Source organism: Sminthopsis crassicaudata, chromosome 6 (assembly GCF_048593235.1).
Source record: "Sminthopsis crassicaudata isolate SCR6 chromosome 6, ASM4859323v1, whole genome shotgun sequence".
NCBI lineage: Eukaryota > Metazoa > Chordata > Mammalia > Dasyuromorphia > Dasyuridae > Sminthopsis > Sminthopsis crassicaudata.
The window spans coordinates 173,614,747-173,631,662 of record NC_133622.1 but is presented as its reverse complement, the minus strand read 5'-3'; the positions used below and the strand labels follow the sequence as shown (position 1 = coordinate 173,631,662).

General features: G+C 35.8%; 1 protein-coding gene across 1 annotated transcript in view; it reads right to left on the bottom strand.

The window, feature by feature from the left end:
- TRPC3 (transient receptor potential cation channel subfamily C member 3) overlaps nt 1–16,916 on the bottom strand; it is an 87,619-nt gene that overhangs the window by 43,078 nt on the left and 27,625 nt on the right. Inside the window, exon 3 of the mRNA XM_074276400.1 lies at nt 2,425–2,589. Within this exon, the coding sequence (XP_074132501.1) occupies nt 2,425–2,589 (165 nt within the window). The remainder of the gene's footprint in view (nt 1–2,424; nt 2,590–16,916) is intronic.

Genomic DNA, 16,916 nt, shown 5'->3' with positions numbered 1-16,916 from the left:
TCCATGCACCTACCCAGGCTCCTCTTCTCTCCCACAAATTTTCCTGAAGATCTTCCATTAAAGTTTGTTCTATCATCCCCCTATCTTGCATTGTGCTTTTATGAAGCTATGTTATTTTCCCAGGAGATGGAGAATTCTCACACAGATGTTATCATTGGGTCATCTTTGCATCCTCAGACCGGCTTAACAAATCTTTGTTTAGTTTCAATGAATTAAACCAGATGAAAAAGAGCTTAAAATGTTTGAGGTTTTGGTCAAAAATGGAAATGCCATGCAACCTAAAAATAGCCCAATCTTTGAAATAAATTACAGAGGCAATTGCAAAGCAAGATGAAATTAAAGAAGAGCACAGGAATACTTTCAGAGGAGTGCTTTCCTGAGAGCAGAAAGGGGGCTTAGTGTTTTACCAAAGGGAAATGAAGGATCAAGAAAGGATGTCTGTTGGAAGAAGTCACTTTCATCTGGGAATGCCATTGACCTATTTGGCCTGAAATATCCACTGATTTTAATGAAATCAGAGTTTTTGGATTTTGAAAAAGAAGTAAGAAAAATCAGGCCAGGTCCTGACCCCTCTCTGACAGTTATCATTTATTACCCTCTTGCAGAACTTGCCTGTATGATCAGCATAGCCTCCCTAGGCTTCTCAGAGACCTTCAGTGTGACCAGATTTGAGTATCTCCCACCTTGGATAAATTTTCCAAATGCTTGATCTATGACATTCTTTCTTCTCCTGGTCCTTCTCCCAGCCTGCCCTTAAATTGAAGTTAGAGCAGCATTAATGGGTATATTTTAAGGGGTCTCATCATGAACAGTTGGCCTAACACTTCACTGTCAAACCTTTTCCTAAGCTTTAAAGAATGACTTGAAAGAGTGTGGAGAGAAGAAAGAGAAAGAGGGGGAGTTGTATTTTTTCCTGAAGCTAAGAACATTTAGTAATATTTATAAAAGTGACACTTCTTTGCACTGAACCAATAGCTATGCTTCTATTACTCTTTTATATTTAATGTTCTATTGCCCAAGTCCCAGAAGAATAAAATGACTGTCTTCTATGATTAAATAAAAGTAATGGAACTGAAGGTCATCCTCTGTAGGTTCAATGATGGTATCTGTTGACAATTCTGGAATAGTAGGGATCATAAGTACCTTATCCGGGTCTCAGCTACTTTTGATTTCTTCCTGTTAAGTCTCAATTTATTACTCTTCTATTAACAATAATAGCTAACATTTCTGTAGCAATTTATGTATAGGTAAAGCATTTTACAAATATCTCCTTTTAGGCTCACAACAACACCAGGAAAAAAAAAAGTGCTGTTATCATTATCATGGTTGATATTATTATTATCAGCATTTTATTACTTTGTTCTCATACAGAATGCCGAAATTCTTGGAGCAATTTTAACCTACTAAAGATCAAATTATTTATTAATTAAACTTTGATAAGCCTTTAAAAAACTGCAGTAAAACTTTTGGGACACTTTTTTTTTTTTTTTTTAATGAAATTTGAGTAGAAATGATCTGGGAACAAAATACCATCCTTACTATTATTCTTATGTAGTTATTGTTCTGTAAACTAATGAATTTTCTTTAATTAAAAATGGTATATTGGAATATAGACTTATTATTTATTTATTCTCAGTATAAGGAGGAATTATAGATGTTGCAGTCATCTGACAGTGAATGGGGGATATCCATCAGTTTGGGAATGTCTGAACAAGTTAGGTATGTGAAAGTGATGGAATATTATTGTGCTGTAAGAAATTGTTAAGTTTGGGATCTTATGTGAACTGATACAAAGTAAAGCGAAAACAACCAAGAAAACAAAGTATAAAGTAACAGCAACATTGTAAAGATTGCAAAAATTGTGAGACTTAGTAATTCTGATCAATACAATGATCCATCAAAATTCCAAAGTAGTCAAAATGAAAGACCCTAAAATAGAGAACTGATTGATTCAGTATTGATTAAAACATTTTTCTCTCCCTCCCTTCCTTCCTTCCTTCCTTCCTTCCTTCCTTCCTTCCTTCCTTCCTTCCTTCCTTCCTTCCTTCCTTCCTTTCAAAATGGCTAATGCAGAAATTTGCTTTACATTAGTATACATATCTGTATTGGGTTTTTTGGGGGGGGGGAGAGAGACAGACAGACAGACAGACAGAGACAGAAAGAGACAAACAGAGACAAAAAGAGAGAGAGAGAGAGAAGGAAGAGAAGACAAGCAAACAAAAGAAGAAAAAAATTGAAACAAAAAAAGGAATAAAAATGTTTCTATGCTTAAAAAATAAAGCAGACTCCTAAAAAATACAGTGAACAATATGGAGAGGATAACAATTAAAGGGAACCTGCTTAATTCTCTCATACACACAGACCAACTCACTAAGGGATACCTTGAACCAACATCGCATGACATTAAAGTAGGAAAGTCAGTACCCTGCTACATGGAGCAATCCAGTAGCCAATGGCCAGGAATGGCAGTCCCAAGGCCACGACCAATACCACCAAACACTTGATAGCGATGGCCTGTTCCCGTAATCCTGAGAGGTTCTCGTACCAGATAGTCAAAAGCTGCTGCTGACAGTTGGGATGAGCCACAAACTGCAGATAAACAGAAGTAAAGACATGTTACAGAACCACAGTCAGAGCTGGACAAATATTGAATGCACACAGCAGCCCAGAGACCCAGTTACTTTTTCAGAAGCTAGAAACTTTTCATTAGAGTTGCTAATTTCACTTACATGAACAAAGGATTTGATATTTTAATGCCTCAGGCATCCATGATGCCATTGGGATGGGCATACCCTCCACCACTACAGTTCTGGACCCCCTCTAAGCCTTAGCACACAGTTTTGTGCATGTATATGACTGAAAGAAAATCATTACGCAGCAGCCAGTTTCACTGGAAATAGTGTCCTTAGATATGTATTCTGGCCCTTGGCTAGCCAACCTATGGAACAGAATGTAGCTGAACATATATTTTTTTCTTTTTTTAACAACAAAAGAAATTGTGGACTCCTTTCTTCCAATCCCATATGACTATAAGTAGCTCCATTAATGGAGAACCAGTGATCGAGGGAATATAAGACTCAGCTGTATTTAAGTTTATTGATTTTTTTAAAGTATTTGCTTTGGAAAAGTCTTAGGCTTATAATCATAGACAGATCTGGAAGGGATTTTAAGAGGCCATCCTGTATGAGCTTATGTCTTAACAAATGAGCAAACTAAGGTCCAGAGAAAAACTAATTGGATTGCCCAAAGTCACATAGGTAGCAAGCGTCAGAAGCAGAATTTGGACCCAAGTCTGCCACATGAATACTCTTCTCATGGGACCTTACGTACTCTGTGATTCTAGGCAAGCCATTTAATGTCTCTGTTTCCTCTTCTATAAAATAAGGAATTTGAATTTGATCCATTAAAATCCCACCCAGCCTTAGGATTTAGGGTTATAATTAGAAGCTATAATTTTGAAAGAAAATAAATAAAAAATTTTAATAGAAAAAACTAACTCTGACTTGGCTAAGTATTGATTCTGATTTAATCAAGACAGAATTAATGGTGTTGACTACCTTAAGTAATTTTCCAAATTAGTTGACCATTTGCAAATAGATAAGCATATCTGCCAATGGGTCTATTTTCACATTTTTTTTATGGTACTAGGAAGACGCTTACATTCAATAAAGATAAAAACATAATAATAATAACTTATTTTTTTAAAGCACTCTTTCTAAAATTTATTTAGTGCTTTAAGGTTTATAATGAGCTTTAAGGTTTATAAAAAGTTTTACACATATTATCTCATTTGAGTTTTATAACAACTGTATGAGATTTGTATCATTATTTTTCAAATGAAAAGACAAGAGATTCAGAAAAGTTAAATGATTCATCCATGGTTATACAGCTAAAAAGAGTCAGAGATAGGGATTGAACCTGAGTCATCCTGCTTCTAAGATCTACATTTGGTCCACTCACTATGCTATGCTGTGCCCTGTGCACATTTAAGGCTTATAGTTAGTGAGAATCTGAAATGAATACCATGAAAAGAATAACTGGAAACTGGCTATTTCCTCTTCTAGACTGAAGAGACATCAAAGGTAACTAGATAGTACAGTGGACAGACCTAGAGTCAGGAACACCAGAATTCAAATGTAGCCTCAGAGATTTCTTAACCTGGCAAGTCATTTAGTTTGTTTGCCTCAGTTTCCTTGCATGTAAAATAAGAATAAAAATAGTACTGACTTCCCAGGATTATTGTGAAAATCAATTGAGATGATATTTGTAAAATATTTTGCAAACCTTAAAATATCTTATATATGCTATTTTTAAAAATCATTATCTAACCCAAAGTTTAATTTTGTAGATAAGAACTTCTTAATCTTTTCCCACTCATGACCCTTTTTACTTGAGAAATTTTTACATAATACTGGATATATAAATATATATATGATAGGCATACAAATCAAACACTAATAATAAATCATAATTTCATGATCCCCACAATTAGTTACATAATCCCATAAGGGGTCATGACCCACAGTTTAAGATTTGTTATAGGTGAGAAAAGGATGACCAAGGCCATAGAACAGAGTTCCTGATTCATCTTAATCCAAGGAATTTTTCCTTCTGGCCAGACTCCAAGATATGTATCTGTCCTTCATAAAGGTACTACTCAGGTTCCCTTCCCATTGCTATCAAATGTGTTTCCAAGGGGATGGTTTGAGGACGTCTTTGTTTTAACCTTATTCTGGTTTCTCTTCTTTAAATATCACCTACTGTTAAGAGGTCAGTGTTGTTTTTTAGGGCTAACTAAGGTAATTAGGTTTTCTGCTTTTAATTCAAACAGTAGTAAGTCAGTCAATCATGGCATACAGTAGAATGCCAGACACTGTGATAAGTGCAAGGGATAGAAAGGAAAAACTAGTCTCTGTTTTCTCAAAGAACCCAAAAGCTAATGAAAACATTCCAATGTTGATGAGAAGCAGGTCCGAAGAAAAATTAAATGTATCAAAGCCATCTATACTTGTTGCTTCCTTTTCCTCTTCTAAACTAGCTACACATCTTCCACCCTCACCATTCAATTTAAACTATCTTCTTTGAAGCTGTCAATGAACTCTTGATGATCAAATCTAATAACCTTCTTTCATTTTCCTTGTCCTTCCTTTCCTTGGCCCTTTCCTCCTCTCCTCTTATATTCCCTTGCTTCCCTTCTCTAATTGTCCTGCAGCCAAAGGTGACTTTGGCTGTGATTTTTTTTTCCTATACATTGCAGTTATTCTTGTTTTATTATTTTTTTGTCCTTGTGTTATCATTGATTACCTTGTTGATAAATTGTGTAGCCAATTATTTTAATATGTATTTACCTAAGCAGTGATGTGTTTTGATATAGACAGATAAATAATCACTTAAAGGAAAAGAAAGTTCTCCAGTTTACTAAAGAAATAATGCTTAATTTATTATCTATTAAATAAATAATACGCTTAAAAACTATGGAAGAGAATGCAAAGCTAGTTGATTAATTAATAAAATGTATAATTTTAATAGTTAATAAGGAAATATTGAAACATTCTACAGATTTTTTTTTTAATTTCCAAGGAAGTATTTTTAGTGCACGTGAATTACCCTAGAATTTGGGATCATGAGAATGAATATTTTAAAGAGTCAAATAGCAGGCTGAAGGGAAATTACATGTGATTCATAGATATAGATACCAATATCTATATCTGGCTGTCTATATCTATCTATCTATATCTACATATGGAGGAAAAAGGAGAGACAGATAAAGACAGAGAGACAAAAACCTACTAAGGTTTGGGATTTATATATACACAAAAATACTTATATGTTTACTTGTGTGTATATGTGTGCATGTATATACACACACACACACACACACACACACACACACACACACACATATTTGTATGCATATCGTCTCCACCATTAGAATTTAAATTTCTGGAGAGCAGTGATTGCTTGACTTCTGTTCTACACTTCCAAGCTCAGTACAGTTCTTAACAGAAAGGAAGCATTAATAAATGTTGACTAATTGTCTGAGTTATTTAATCCTACTTATGAAATTAATACCAAAAGCCAACTTGTAGATTTAAAAGTCTCAAAAGGGAAATCATTTTTTTGGTTTCCTTTCTTTTTGTTGAGTGCTTCTCTAAACAGTTTCAAAGACCTCAGTTCTAGAATGCACCAGCTGCAGTCACTACTCAAACTAATCCCTGTGTTTTTAGGGAGAAGCAGCAGGTTATAAGCACCTAGACCCTAGACTCTAAATTAGAAGACCTTAGTTCAAGATGCACCTTTGATGCTTGATGGTTGTGACTGGTTCCAAGATGATTCACCTGCTCAGTATAAGTTTCCTCATTTGTAAAATGAGGCTTGAACTTTTTTGTATCCTTTCACTCTCAAGGTTGGCACCTCAACTACAGGAGCAGTTTGGTGCATATGACCAACAGATCTATACCCCTAAGTGCAATATAAACAGAAATGGGTTGGTAGTTAGAAGAATTAGAAGAATGGAATCAAGTTCTGACTCAAACTACTTGTGTGACTTGGAAAAAAAAAATAAGCTTCTCTGAGACTCAATTTCTCTATTTGTAAAGTAAGATATTAAAAAAAAAAACACAACTTACTTCACAGACTTATAAGGAAAGTACTTTATAAAGTGTGAAATATCTGGCAGACTGAATCAAAAGTCAGAATTAAGGTTTCTGAGAGAAATAACAATTTCAGATATACAGATGGAACCACTGTGATGTTAGAAACTGAAAAAGAATTAAGAAGCCCTTTGATAAGCATGAAAGAAGAAAGTGTAAAAGTTGACTTAAAGTCTAACATCAAAAAATAAAAATCTCAGCAATTGGTTCCCATGACTTCCTGGCAAATGCAGGGAGAAAAAAATGGAAGCAGTAGCAGATTTTATATTCTTGGGCTCAAGATCATTGCAGATGGAGACTGAAGCCATGAAATTAAAAGATACTTGCTCCTTGGAAGAAAAGCTATGACAAATCTGAACAGCATACTGAAAAGCAGAAACATCACTTGCCAACAAAGGTCCATATAGTCAAAGCAATGATTTTCTCATAACACAAATGGTTGTGAGAGTTGGACTAAAAAGAAAGCTGAGTACCACAGAACTGACACTTTTAAATTGTGGAGCTGGGGAAGATTTGAGAGTCCCTTGGACATCAAGGAGAGCAAATCAGTTGATACTTAAATTAACTTAGGTTATTCACTGAGGGATCATATACTAAAGATGAAGCTTAAATACTTTGGTCACATAAGAAAACAGTCCTCAATGAGAAAGACCCTGATGCTGGGAAAGATTTAAGGCCAAAGAAAAGGGGGTCAGAAGAGGATGAGATAGATAGATAGTGTCATGGAAACAGTGTAACATGAACTTGGACAGAATTAGAGGAATAGTAGAGAATAGAAGGGCTTGCCATGCTATGGTCCATGGGAATCACTAAGAGTTGGATAAAACTAAACAATGCTTTGTAAAGTATTAAATAATGATCCCTTTTTATAGGTTCCACTTAAATTTACAGAGCCATAAAATTAGTTTCACAATTTGAAGAGATCTTGGTAGCCACACTTGAATAAGGATTCTCACTACAACCTGCCTGACAAGTATCTATTTAATCTTTTTTTTTAAGCTTTTCAATCAATGAAGAGGGCCCCATCTTCTTCCAAAGCTGACTCCAATGGCTTCCAAGTGTGTCCCTACTTCTGGATCTGAATCTGAATCTGAATCTGAAATTTATAGTCAATTTTCAGTTTTGCCATATGGAACAAAGCAGAGGCTGAATCCTTCTTCCCTACACACATTCCTCCACATTCTTGAATCCCTCTGAATCTTTTCTCCTCCAGTTTGGTATTAGATCCTGGAAATGTGAGTCCAAACAGTTTGACACTTGAAAGTATTCTCATTTCAGAGGAATCTGAGAGTGAGATATAGATAGAAGATAGCTAGAGAGAGATAGAAACACACAAATATAGTATGTCTATGTGTCTGTGTGTAGGTATGCATGTATCTCTCTATCTATCTATGTAAATATCTATCTATAAGGAGTTCCTTACAAGTCTCTGTTTTGAGGATGGGAGCAGGCCAGTCACATTTCATTCCCTTTCTGGCATACACACAAACACACAGCACTACATATATACATATATTCCCATATGCTCTGATGTGTTTCAATATATATTCTTACATATGTGTGTGTAAATCATATATATATATATATATACCTCTCTCTCTCTCTCTCTCTCTCTCTCTCTCTCTCTCTCTCTCTCTCTCTCTCTCTCTCTCTCTCTCTCTCTCTCTCAACACAAATTCTAAGTACAGAAGAGCTAACCAATCCAGGAGCCCCATAAAATCAGACAGAGATCTGAGATTGAATAACAGAAGATTATAGGATTACAAGAAGATTACAACTTAACACAAAGTCAGGTACTGAGGCACTGCCCCAAGAAAAAGAGAGAGAGAAAGGAGAATGACAGATAGAAGCAGAAATAGACAGAGACAGAAAGAGAAAGTATAGAATTATCCAATACAGAAACCCTTTCCTCTCTCCTTTTCATTCTCTTGCTGGGTCTGAAGTCAGGAAGACCTAAATTCAAATCCAGCCCAAGACACTAGTTCTGTGCCCCTGGGCAAGTCAGTCATTCAAACTTTGTTTACCTCAGTTTCCTCAAATGTAAAATGAATATCTCCCAGAGTTGCTGTGAGGATCAAATAATATTTATAATGTGTTTAGCAATTACCTGGGACATAATAAGCATTTAATAAACACTTTCCTTCCCTCCTCACTTCTGTCTCTGCCTCTGTGTATGTGGGTCTCTCTGTGTATCTGAACGTTCCTGTCTCTGTCTGTCTGTCTCTCCCCCATTCTTGAGACAGTGTCCAACTACTGAGCTTAATGGAAAGTTTTTAAACCTGGACCCCAGTTTTAATACCCACAGAGAGAGATATCAGTGATTTAATGAGCTGTGAGGATGCTAAACTCTAGATATAGCTGAGGTCTGAGATGGTAAATTCTGAACCTCATAGTCTCAACAAGGAATACAGAGTATTCAGGGAGAAATCTTAGAATAGAGTATTCAGGGCAATATGAAATGGAAGAAAATGACTTGGAAAAGGGTCTATAACCCCAACATTAGAGCTAGAAGGGAGGTCATCTGTTCCAACCTTTTTTTTGCAAATGAAACTGAATCCCAAAGACAGGAGATGAGTTGACTCTGATCACACAAGTAGCAAAGAGAAGAGCTAGAATTTAAAACCAGATCCTCTGGGTGCCAATTCCCACTCTCTACCTCATAAGCACATGAGACCATATAGCATCACTGCTATGGGCATTAAAAAGATCAAAGACTTAAGAGAAATCTAGTCAAGCACAAGTGAGGAAACTGAGTCACAAAAGTACAATGTGTCATGGGGAAGCACGGGAGTCATTCAAAAGTATTGCACATTTTCCCAATTGCAGAAGCTGTTTAACAATTTGGATTAAACTAGCTCTTTCTAAAAATGTAGTTGTGGAAGCTGATGCCCATCAGCTGGGGAATAGGTGAACAATTGATGGTTTGTGAATATGATAGAATGATATTGAGCTGTAAGAAATAGGTCTCATTTCCAAAATATATAGAGAATTGACTCTAATTTATAAAAAATCAAGCCATTCTCCAATTGATAAATGGTCAAAGGATATGAACAAATAATTCTCAGATGAAGAAATTGAAACTATTTCTAACCATATGAAAAGATGCTCCAAGTCATTATTAATCAGAGAAATGCAAATTAGTACAACTCTAAGATACCTCTACACACCTGTCAGATTGGCTATGATGACAGGAAAAAATAATGATAAATGTTGGAGGGGGATGTGAGAAAACTGGGGCTATAATACGTTGTTGGTGGAGTTGTGAACTGATCCAGCTATTCTGAAAAGCAATTTGGAACTGTGCCCAAAGGGCTATCAAACTGTGCATGCCCTTTGATCTAGCAGTGCCATTACTGGGCCTGTATCCCAAGGAAATCATAACAAAGGGAAAATGACCCACATGTACAAAAATGTTTGTAGCAGTCTTTTTTTTTTTTTTTTTTTGTAGTGGCAAGGAACTGGAAACTGAGTAGATGCTCATCAGTTGGGGATTGATTGAATAAGTTATGGCATATGAATGTTATGGAACATTATTGCTTTATATGAAACAATCATCAGGATGATTTCAAAAAGGTCCTGGAGAGATTTACTAATGCTAAGTGAAATGAGTAGAACCAAGAGATCATTGTACACAGCAACAGCAAGATTATGTTGATAAGCAACTTTGATGAATACGACTCTTTTCAACAATGAGATTATCCAGGCCAATTCCAATAGACTTGTGATGGACAGATCCATCTGCATCCAGAGAGAGGTCTATGGATGTTCACCTTTTTTTGTTGTTTGTTTGTTGTTTGTTTTTTTTCTCATTTTTTCTTTTTTCTTCTTGTTTTCCTTGCGCAGCATGATAAATGTGAAAATATGTATAGAAAAACTGCATATGTTTAACATAGATCAAATTACTTGTTATCAAAGGGAGGATGTGGGGGAAGGAAGGGAGAAAATTTTGGAATGCAAGATTTTGCAAGGGTAAATGTTGAAAACTATCTTTGCATGTATTTTGAAAATAAAAAAGTGATTATTAAAAATAATAAAATAAAATATATTTGTGAAATTGTACGGCCCAATAGAATGAGGTCTGGCTGGAAATAAGGAAGATCTGGGATTAACTCCTCTTTCTGTCACATACTAATCAATCATTGAATTTTCTCATGTTCTTGGCAAATCTCTAAGATTATATATACATTATGAACAGTTGATGATCTTTATCCACAGAAGGAATTTCCATACCACAGAAATCAAAGACTCAGGCCAAAACAAAAGAACACAAACAAACAAACAGATAAAACTTGTGAGACTACAATATTTTACCAGATAATAGCTAGCATTTATGAAGTGCTATAAAATATGCAAAGCACTTTATATATATTATTTCTTTCCTCTTAATAACAAAAAAGGCAGGAAACCAAGGTTATGTGATTTGTTGAAGGTAAATGTCTGAAGTAGAATCTGAGCCAAAATATTCTCTACTGCTAGCTCGGTTACCATAAGGTCTTCTCTTCCACAAACTACCCACAATGCAACATTATTCCAACACATGTCACTTGTTTGTTATAGTACCTTGCTTTCCCTAGGGCAAATTGTTAGGTCAGGATTTTAGTTTGGGGAAGAGAGGAGGCCTATTACCAATATAAAAGGGATAAGCTTGTTTGGCTTTTTTGTTTGTTTTTACTGAGGCAATTGGGGTTAAGTGACTTGTCCAGGGACACATAGCCAGGAAGTTTAAGTGTTTGGGGCTAGATTTGAACTCAGATTCTCCTGACTTCAGGGCTGGTATTCTATTCATTACACCAACTAGCTGAGCCTTGTTTGTTTGTTTTAAGAAAGCAAACCATAAGCAAGAGATACAAAGAGAAATTCCATTTAAAATAACTGTCGATAGTATAAAATAGAATGGACTCTAAATAAGAAATCAAGCCATTCTCCAATTGATAAATGGTCAAAGGATATGAACAGACAATTTTCAGGTGAAGAAATTAAAACTATTTCTAATCATATGAAAAGGTGTTCCAAATCATTGTTGATCAGAGAAATGCAAATAAAGACAACTCTGAGATACCACTACACACCTGTCAGATTGGCTAAGATGACAGGAACAAATAATGATGAATGTTGGAGGGGCTGTGGGAAAACTGGGACACTGATGCATTGTTGGTGGAGTTGTGAAAGAATCCAAACATTCTGGAGAGCAATCTGGAACCATGCCCAAAAGTTATCAAACTGTGCATACCCTTTGATCCAGCAGTGTTACTATTAGGCTTGTATCCCAAGAGATCTTAAAGAAGGGAAAGGGACCAACGTGTGCAAAAATGTTTGCGGCGTCCCTTTTTGTAGTAGCTAGAAACTAGAAATTGAAGGGATGCCCACCAATTGGAGAATGGCTGAATAAATTGTGGCATATGAATATTATGGAATATTGTAAGAAATATCTGTAAGAAATGACCAGCAGGATGATTTCAGAGAGGTTTGCAGAGACATACATGAACTGAGTGAAAAGAGCAGAACCAGGAGATCATTATACACTTCAACAACAATACTATATGATGATCAGTTTTTATGGATGATTCTCTCTTCAACAAAGAGAGGATCCAAATCAGCTCCAATTTATCTATAATGAACAGAACCAGCTATCCCCAGAGAAAGAACACTGGGAAATGAGTATGAACCACAACATAACATTTCCACTCTGTCTGTATTGTTTGCTTGAATTTTTGTTTTTTTCCTTCTTAAGTAATTTTTACCTTCCTTTAAATCTAATCTTTCCTGTGCAACAAGATAATTGTATAAATATGTACACATATATTGTATTTAACATATACTTAAACATATTTAACATGTATGGGACTATCTGCCAGTGGGGAAGAGGGGAAAAGTTGGAACAGAAGGTTTTGCAAGGAAAAATTACCCATACATATGTTTTATATATAAAAAGCTACAATAAAAAAAAATTTAAAAAAGAAAGCAAACCATATTTACAAGCTATATCTAAAGGGAGAATAGCTGGACATGAGGTCTCTTTATGGACTTCCCACTGAGAGTATGGTCTTAATCTATTACAGCCTTACTCTATTTCCTTAAAAAACATATGGGTGCTTCAGTGTGTAAGTCATAGTCAGTTCAACAACATAATGATATAGTTTCACAAATGTAATTGGGTAATGGATGGAGAGCTCTCAAACATAATGAAGAGAAAATACAAGTCTTTATACACACCAATTATCATTGAATTAAAAATTAGTCATTGACTCTGCCCTAAGTTATAATCAGCAGGTTGAAGAGGAAAAGTAGATTAAGGGAAATGAGGATAATGCTTATTCTAGAGTATGGTATTTTAAAATGGCACCAATAGAACTCAAATCATAGTTTGACAGGAGATTTTCCAAGAATGAGAAATCAACACTGGGTGATAAAAGTAGGAAGAAGTCTTACAGATATAAGTCCAACCTCTTTGTCATATATAGAGAGAAATAAAAGACTGGTGAGGGGAAGGATCAGAATAGGCCTTCCTTTCAACATACATTAATCTCTTCCACATCACAGGAGTTAAAGGTATGGCTCTGAGATCTGGAAACTCTGCATAAATTTTTGGCCCTCTCTTTGTGCCCAAGAAATCCAAATTATTATAGTATTAAAAGACAACATATGTTGCTATTATATAATACTCTACACATTTTATACATTTCTGAATTTCCAAACTTTTTCTGTATTGTCTGCTGACCTTTGTGTGTCATCTGTTGCTTCCTCAAAACAACTCCTAAATTTCCCTCTAAATTTCTTATGCTGACCCATAGTATATTGAAACTGTAATGGAGAAAGTCATTTTATGGATGAGATAACTATATTCTGTGTGCACTTCCAGAGAATGAATTATGGGAGGAGAAAAGGGAGATGTGATTTCATTGGTACAGTATAGGAAACTTCTACATGAGGAACCTCCCTTTAGTAATGCAGGTCTGCCTCTACTTTGCAAGTTACATATCTTTAAAAAATGATTTTTTAAAAATTTTGAGTTCCCTCTCTCACCTCCCCTAATCACAGAAAGCAAGCACTATGATATTAAGTATACATGTGAAATCATGAAAAATTGTGCAATTATGCTGTGAAATCATAAAAATTCCTTATTATCCATGTTGCTTCCAAAAAAGCAAGAAAAATAAAGTGAAAAAAAATCATACTTCAATCAGAGTTCATCAGTTCTCTTTCTGGAGGTGGACAGCATTTTTCATCATGAGTCCTTAGAAATTGTCTTAGAACACTGTATTGAGCAGAGTAGCTAAGTCTTTCATAGCAACTTCTATAGTCTTAGAGAGTGAAGTGTAAAATGATTTGCCCCAAAGTGAGACTTGAACCCAGTGCTTCCTCATTCCAAGGCCAGTTCTTGACCCACTAAGCCTCACTGCCAAAAAAATGCTCTTTCCATTATCCATTTGCTTCCCTTAGCAGTTCAAAGTCACTATTCATGTTGATTGAAATATAAAAGGTTTCTATGGATTCATGAGTTCATCAGTATAGATATTCTGTCCACTGGTATAGACTGCAATCTCCTCATCTCATGCAGTTCTTATCTGTGCCCCTCTATAACTCTTTTCCACGGAGGGTCTATACCATAAGCTAGATGACTTACAGAATTATGGCATGACTGAGCAACAATTGACCAAAGAAAGATTTCAGGATTTCAGTGAAGAACAAGTTATAGATAAATGTGAGAGTCCCAAAGTGAGTGTCTTCCTAGACATTATTGCAAGATCCTACAGCATCCAGAACAAGGATGTTCATCATCCCATGGTTCACAGGTCCCATATTTTTTGAAAAAGTCATAAAAGTTATGGGGTTGACTTGAAATCAGTTTTGGGGGGTTCGATTCCTTCCTTTCTCGTTTAGGATTTAATGAATACAGGTTGCTCAAATGTATGATAAGGGGGAGGACAACTGTATAGTCATTCAATGTTAGTAGTGGTTAGTTCTATAGAGGAAACTTCTCGTTTGGACGCGAAGGCCTCTCAGATGATAAAAATCATTAAAATAATGGCTATTAGAGAAATAAAGGATCCGATAGGAGATAAAATATTTCATGCTGTATAAACATCTGGGTAGTCTGAGTATCATCGAGGTATGCCAGAGAGGCCTAGGAAGTGCTGAGGGAAGAAGGTTATATTTACTCCAACAAAAATGATAGAGAAATGAATTTTTGCTCATATATTGTTAAGTATATATTCTCTAAAGAGTGGGAATCAGTGAACAAAGCCCCCTATAATTGCAAACACGGCACTCATTGATAGGACATAATGGAAGTGTGCTACTACATAGTATGTGTCGTGAAGAATAATATCTAAGGATGAGTTGGCAAGTACAATTCCTGTAAGGCCTCCAATTGTAAACAGGAAAATGAAACCTAAGGCTCATAGTATTGCAGGGGATCATTTAATATTCCCCCCATGAAGGGTGGCCAATCAGCTGAAAACTTTAACACCGGTAGGAATGGCGATAATTATTGTAGAGGATATAAAGTATGCTCGGGTGTCTACATCTAGGCCAACAGTAAATATATGGTGAGCTCATGCAATGAAATCCAGAAATCCAATTGATATCATGGCTCATACTATTCCTATGTATCCAAAAGGTTCTTTTTTACCTGCGTAGTATGTCACGATGTGAGAAATAATACCGAAGCCTGGCAGGATGAGGATATATACTTCTGGGTGTCCAAAGAATCAGAATAAGTGTTGATAAAGGATTGGGTCTCCTCCCCAGCAGGGTCAACCATCTCTAGAGCATTGTGTTTTATTATGTGCACCACATTTTAGGAAGGACATTGATAAGAGCATCCAAAGGAGGGCAACCATGATGAGGATGTTAAAGCTCCAGAGAAAGTGCCATGGAAGGATGGGTTGAAAGATCACAGAATGTTTACCCTGGAGAAGACTCATGGGGTCACAAAAACTGTCTTTAAGTACTTGAAGGACTGATATGTAGAAAAATAAAAAGACTTGTGATATGTAATCCAAGAGGGCAAAATTAAGAACAATATGTGGATCTGGTTGGCAGGCAGAATTAAATTTGATGGAAAAAACCTATTTCCTATAAGCTGCTAAGAGACACAGTGAATAGCTTCAGGAAGACCTAAACTCAAATCTAGCCTCAGACAGTTGTGAGACTTTGGACAAGTAACTTAACATCTACCTGCCTCAGTTTCCTAAACTGGAAAATCAGTATCATAATAGCACCTGCTTCTCAGAGATGTTGTGAGGACCAAATAACATTGTATTAATTGAGCATGTGATTGAATTCTTGGCATACATTAGGTATAATATGTGTTAATCTAAGGGCACCATCCCCAAGACATATCCTTGAACTGTTTCTGATAGAATCTGAATTTCCCTCTGATTTTCATCCTAATCCTCTGATCCAGGAGCCATAGCATAGAAAAACATTTAGTTATTTGAGGAATTTTAAGAGTTGAGCTCACAAAACAACAGAATTTTAGGCCTGGAAGAGATCTTCAACATTCTTGATAAGTAGTCTTCCAAAAGGCCTGAAGTAAAAATTCGCCTCACCATGTCCTGAGGTATCCCAATTTACTTTGAACAGTTTTGACTCAAGAAGCCCGTTTGAGTCTAAATGTGCCCCTTTGCAATGTCTATCAAATACTGTTTTGAGTCTTGGGACCAAACAGTGAGTCTAATTCCTCTTACAAATAAAAGTCCTTCAAATACTTGAATTCAACTATTATGTCCTATACCTCCAACATTCATTCTTCTATTTTCCATGATCATTCCAAGTCCTTGTAGTCTTCTATCATAATGAAATATCACAATAATTTTAACAGATTATACAGTCCTACAAACATCCTCTTGTGGACCGATAAATTATTTGTGCCCAACTTGTTGATAGAGCATTCTGAACTTGTATTCGTCTGTTCAGCAACAATTAAACACACTATAACCTGACTCTAACATGGGGATATCATTTTGTTTCTCTTTGAGAATGATGGGCAACAACCAACTGTGGTGTGGAGTTGATGGAGGCTCTGAAAACTAGGCTAACTTTGGCTACTTTCACCAAACTAAAAAGATTTTGGATAGTGACCCAGAAATGAACTCTAAATTTGTGGTCTCAGGAACAACCACTCCTACTAAGTTTGGATGTTCATAAATAAAAATAGCTAGAATTTACTAATGATGTGATTACCAGGTTAGCTACAGAGTAATGAGACAGGAGAAACAGGGAGGAGAATATCTGCAGTTTCATCAAAGTGAAGGAACT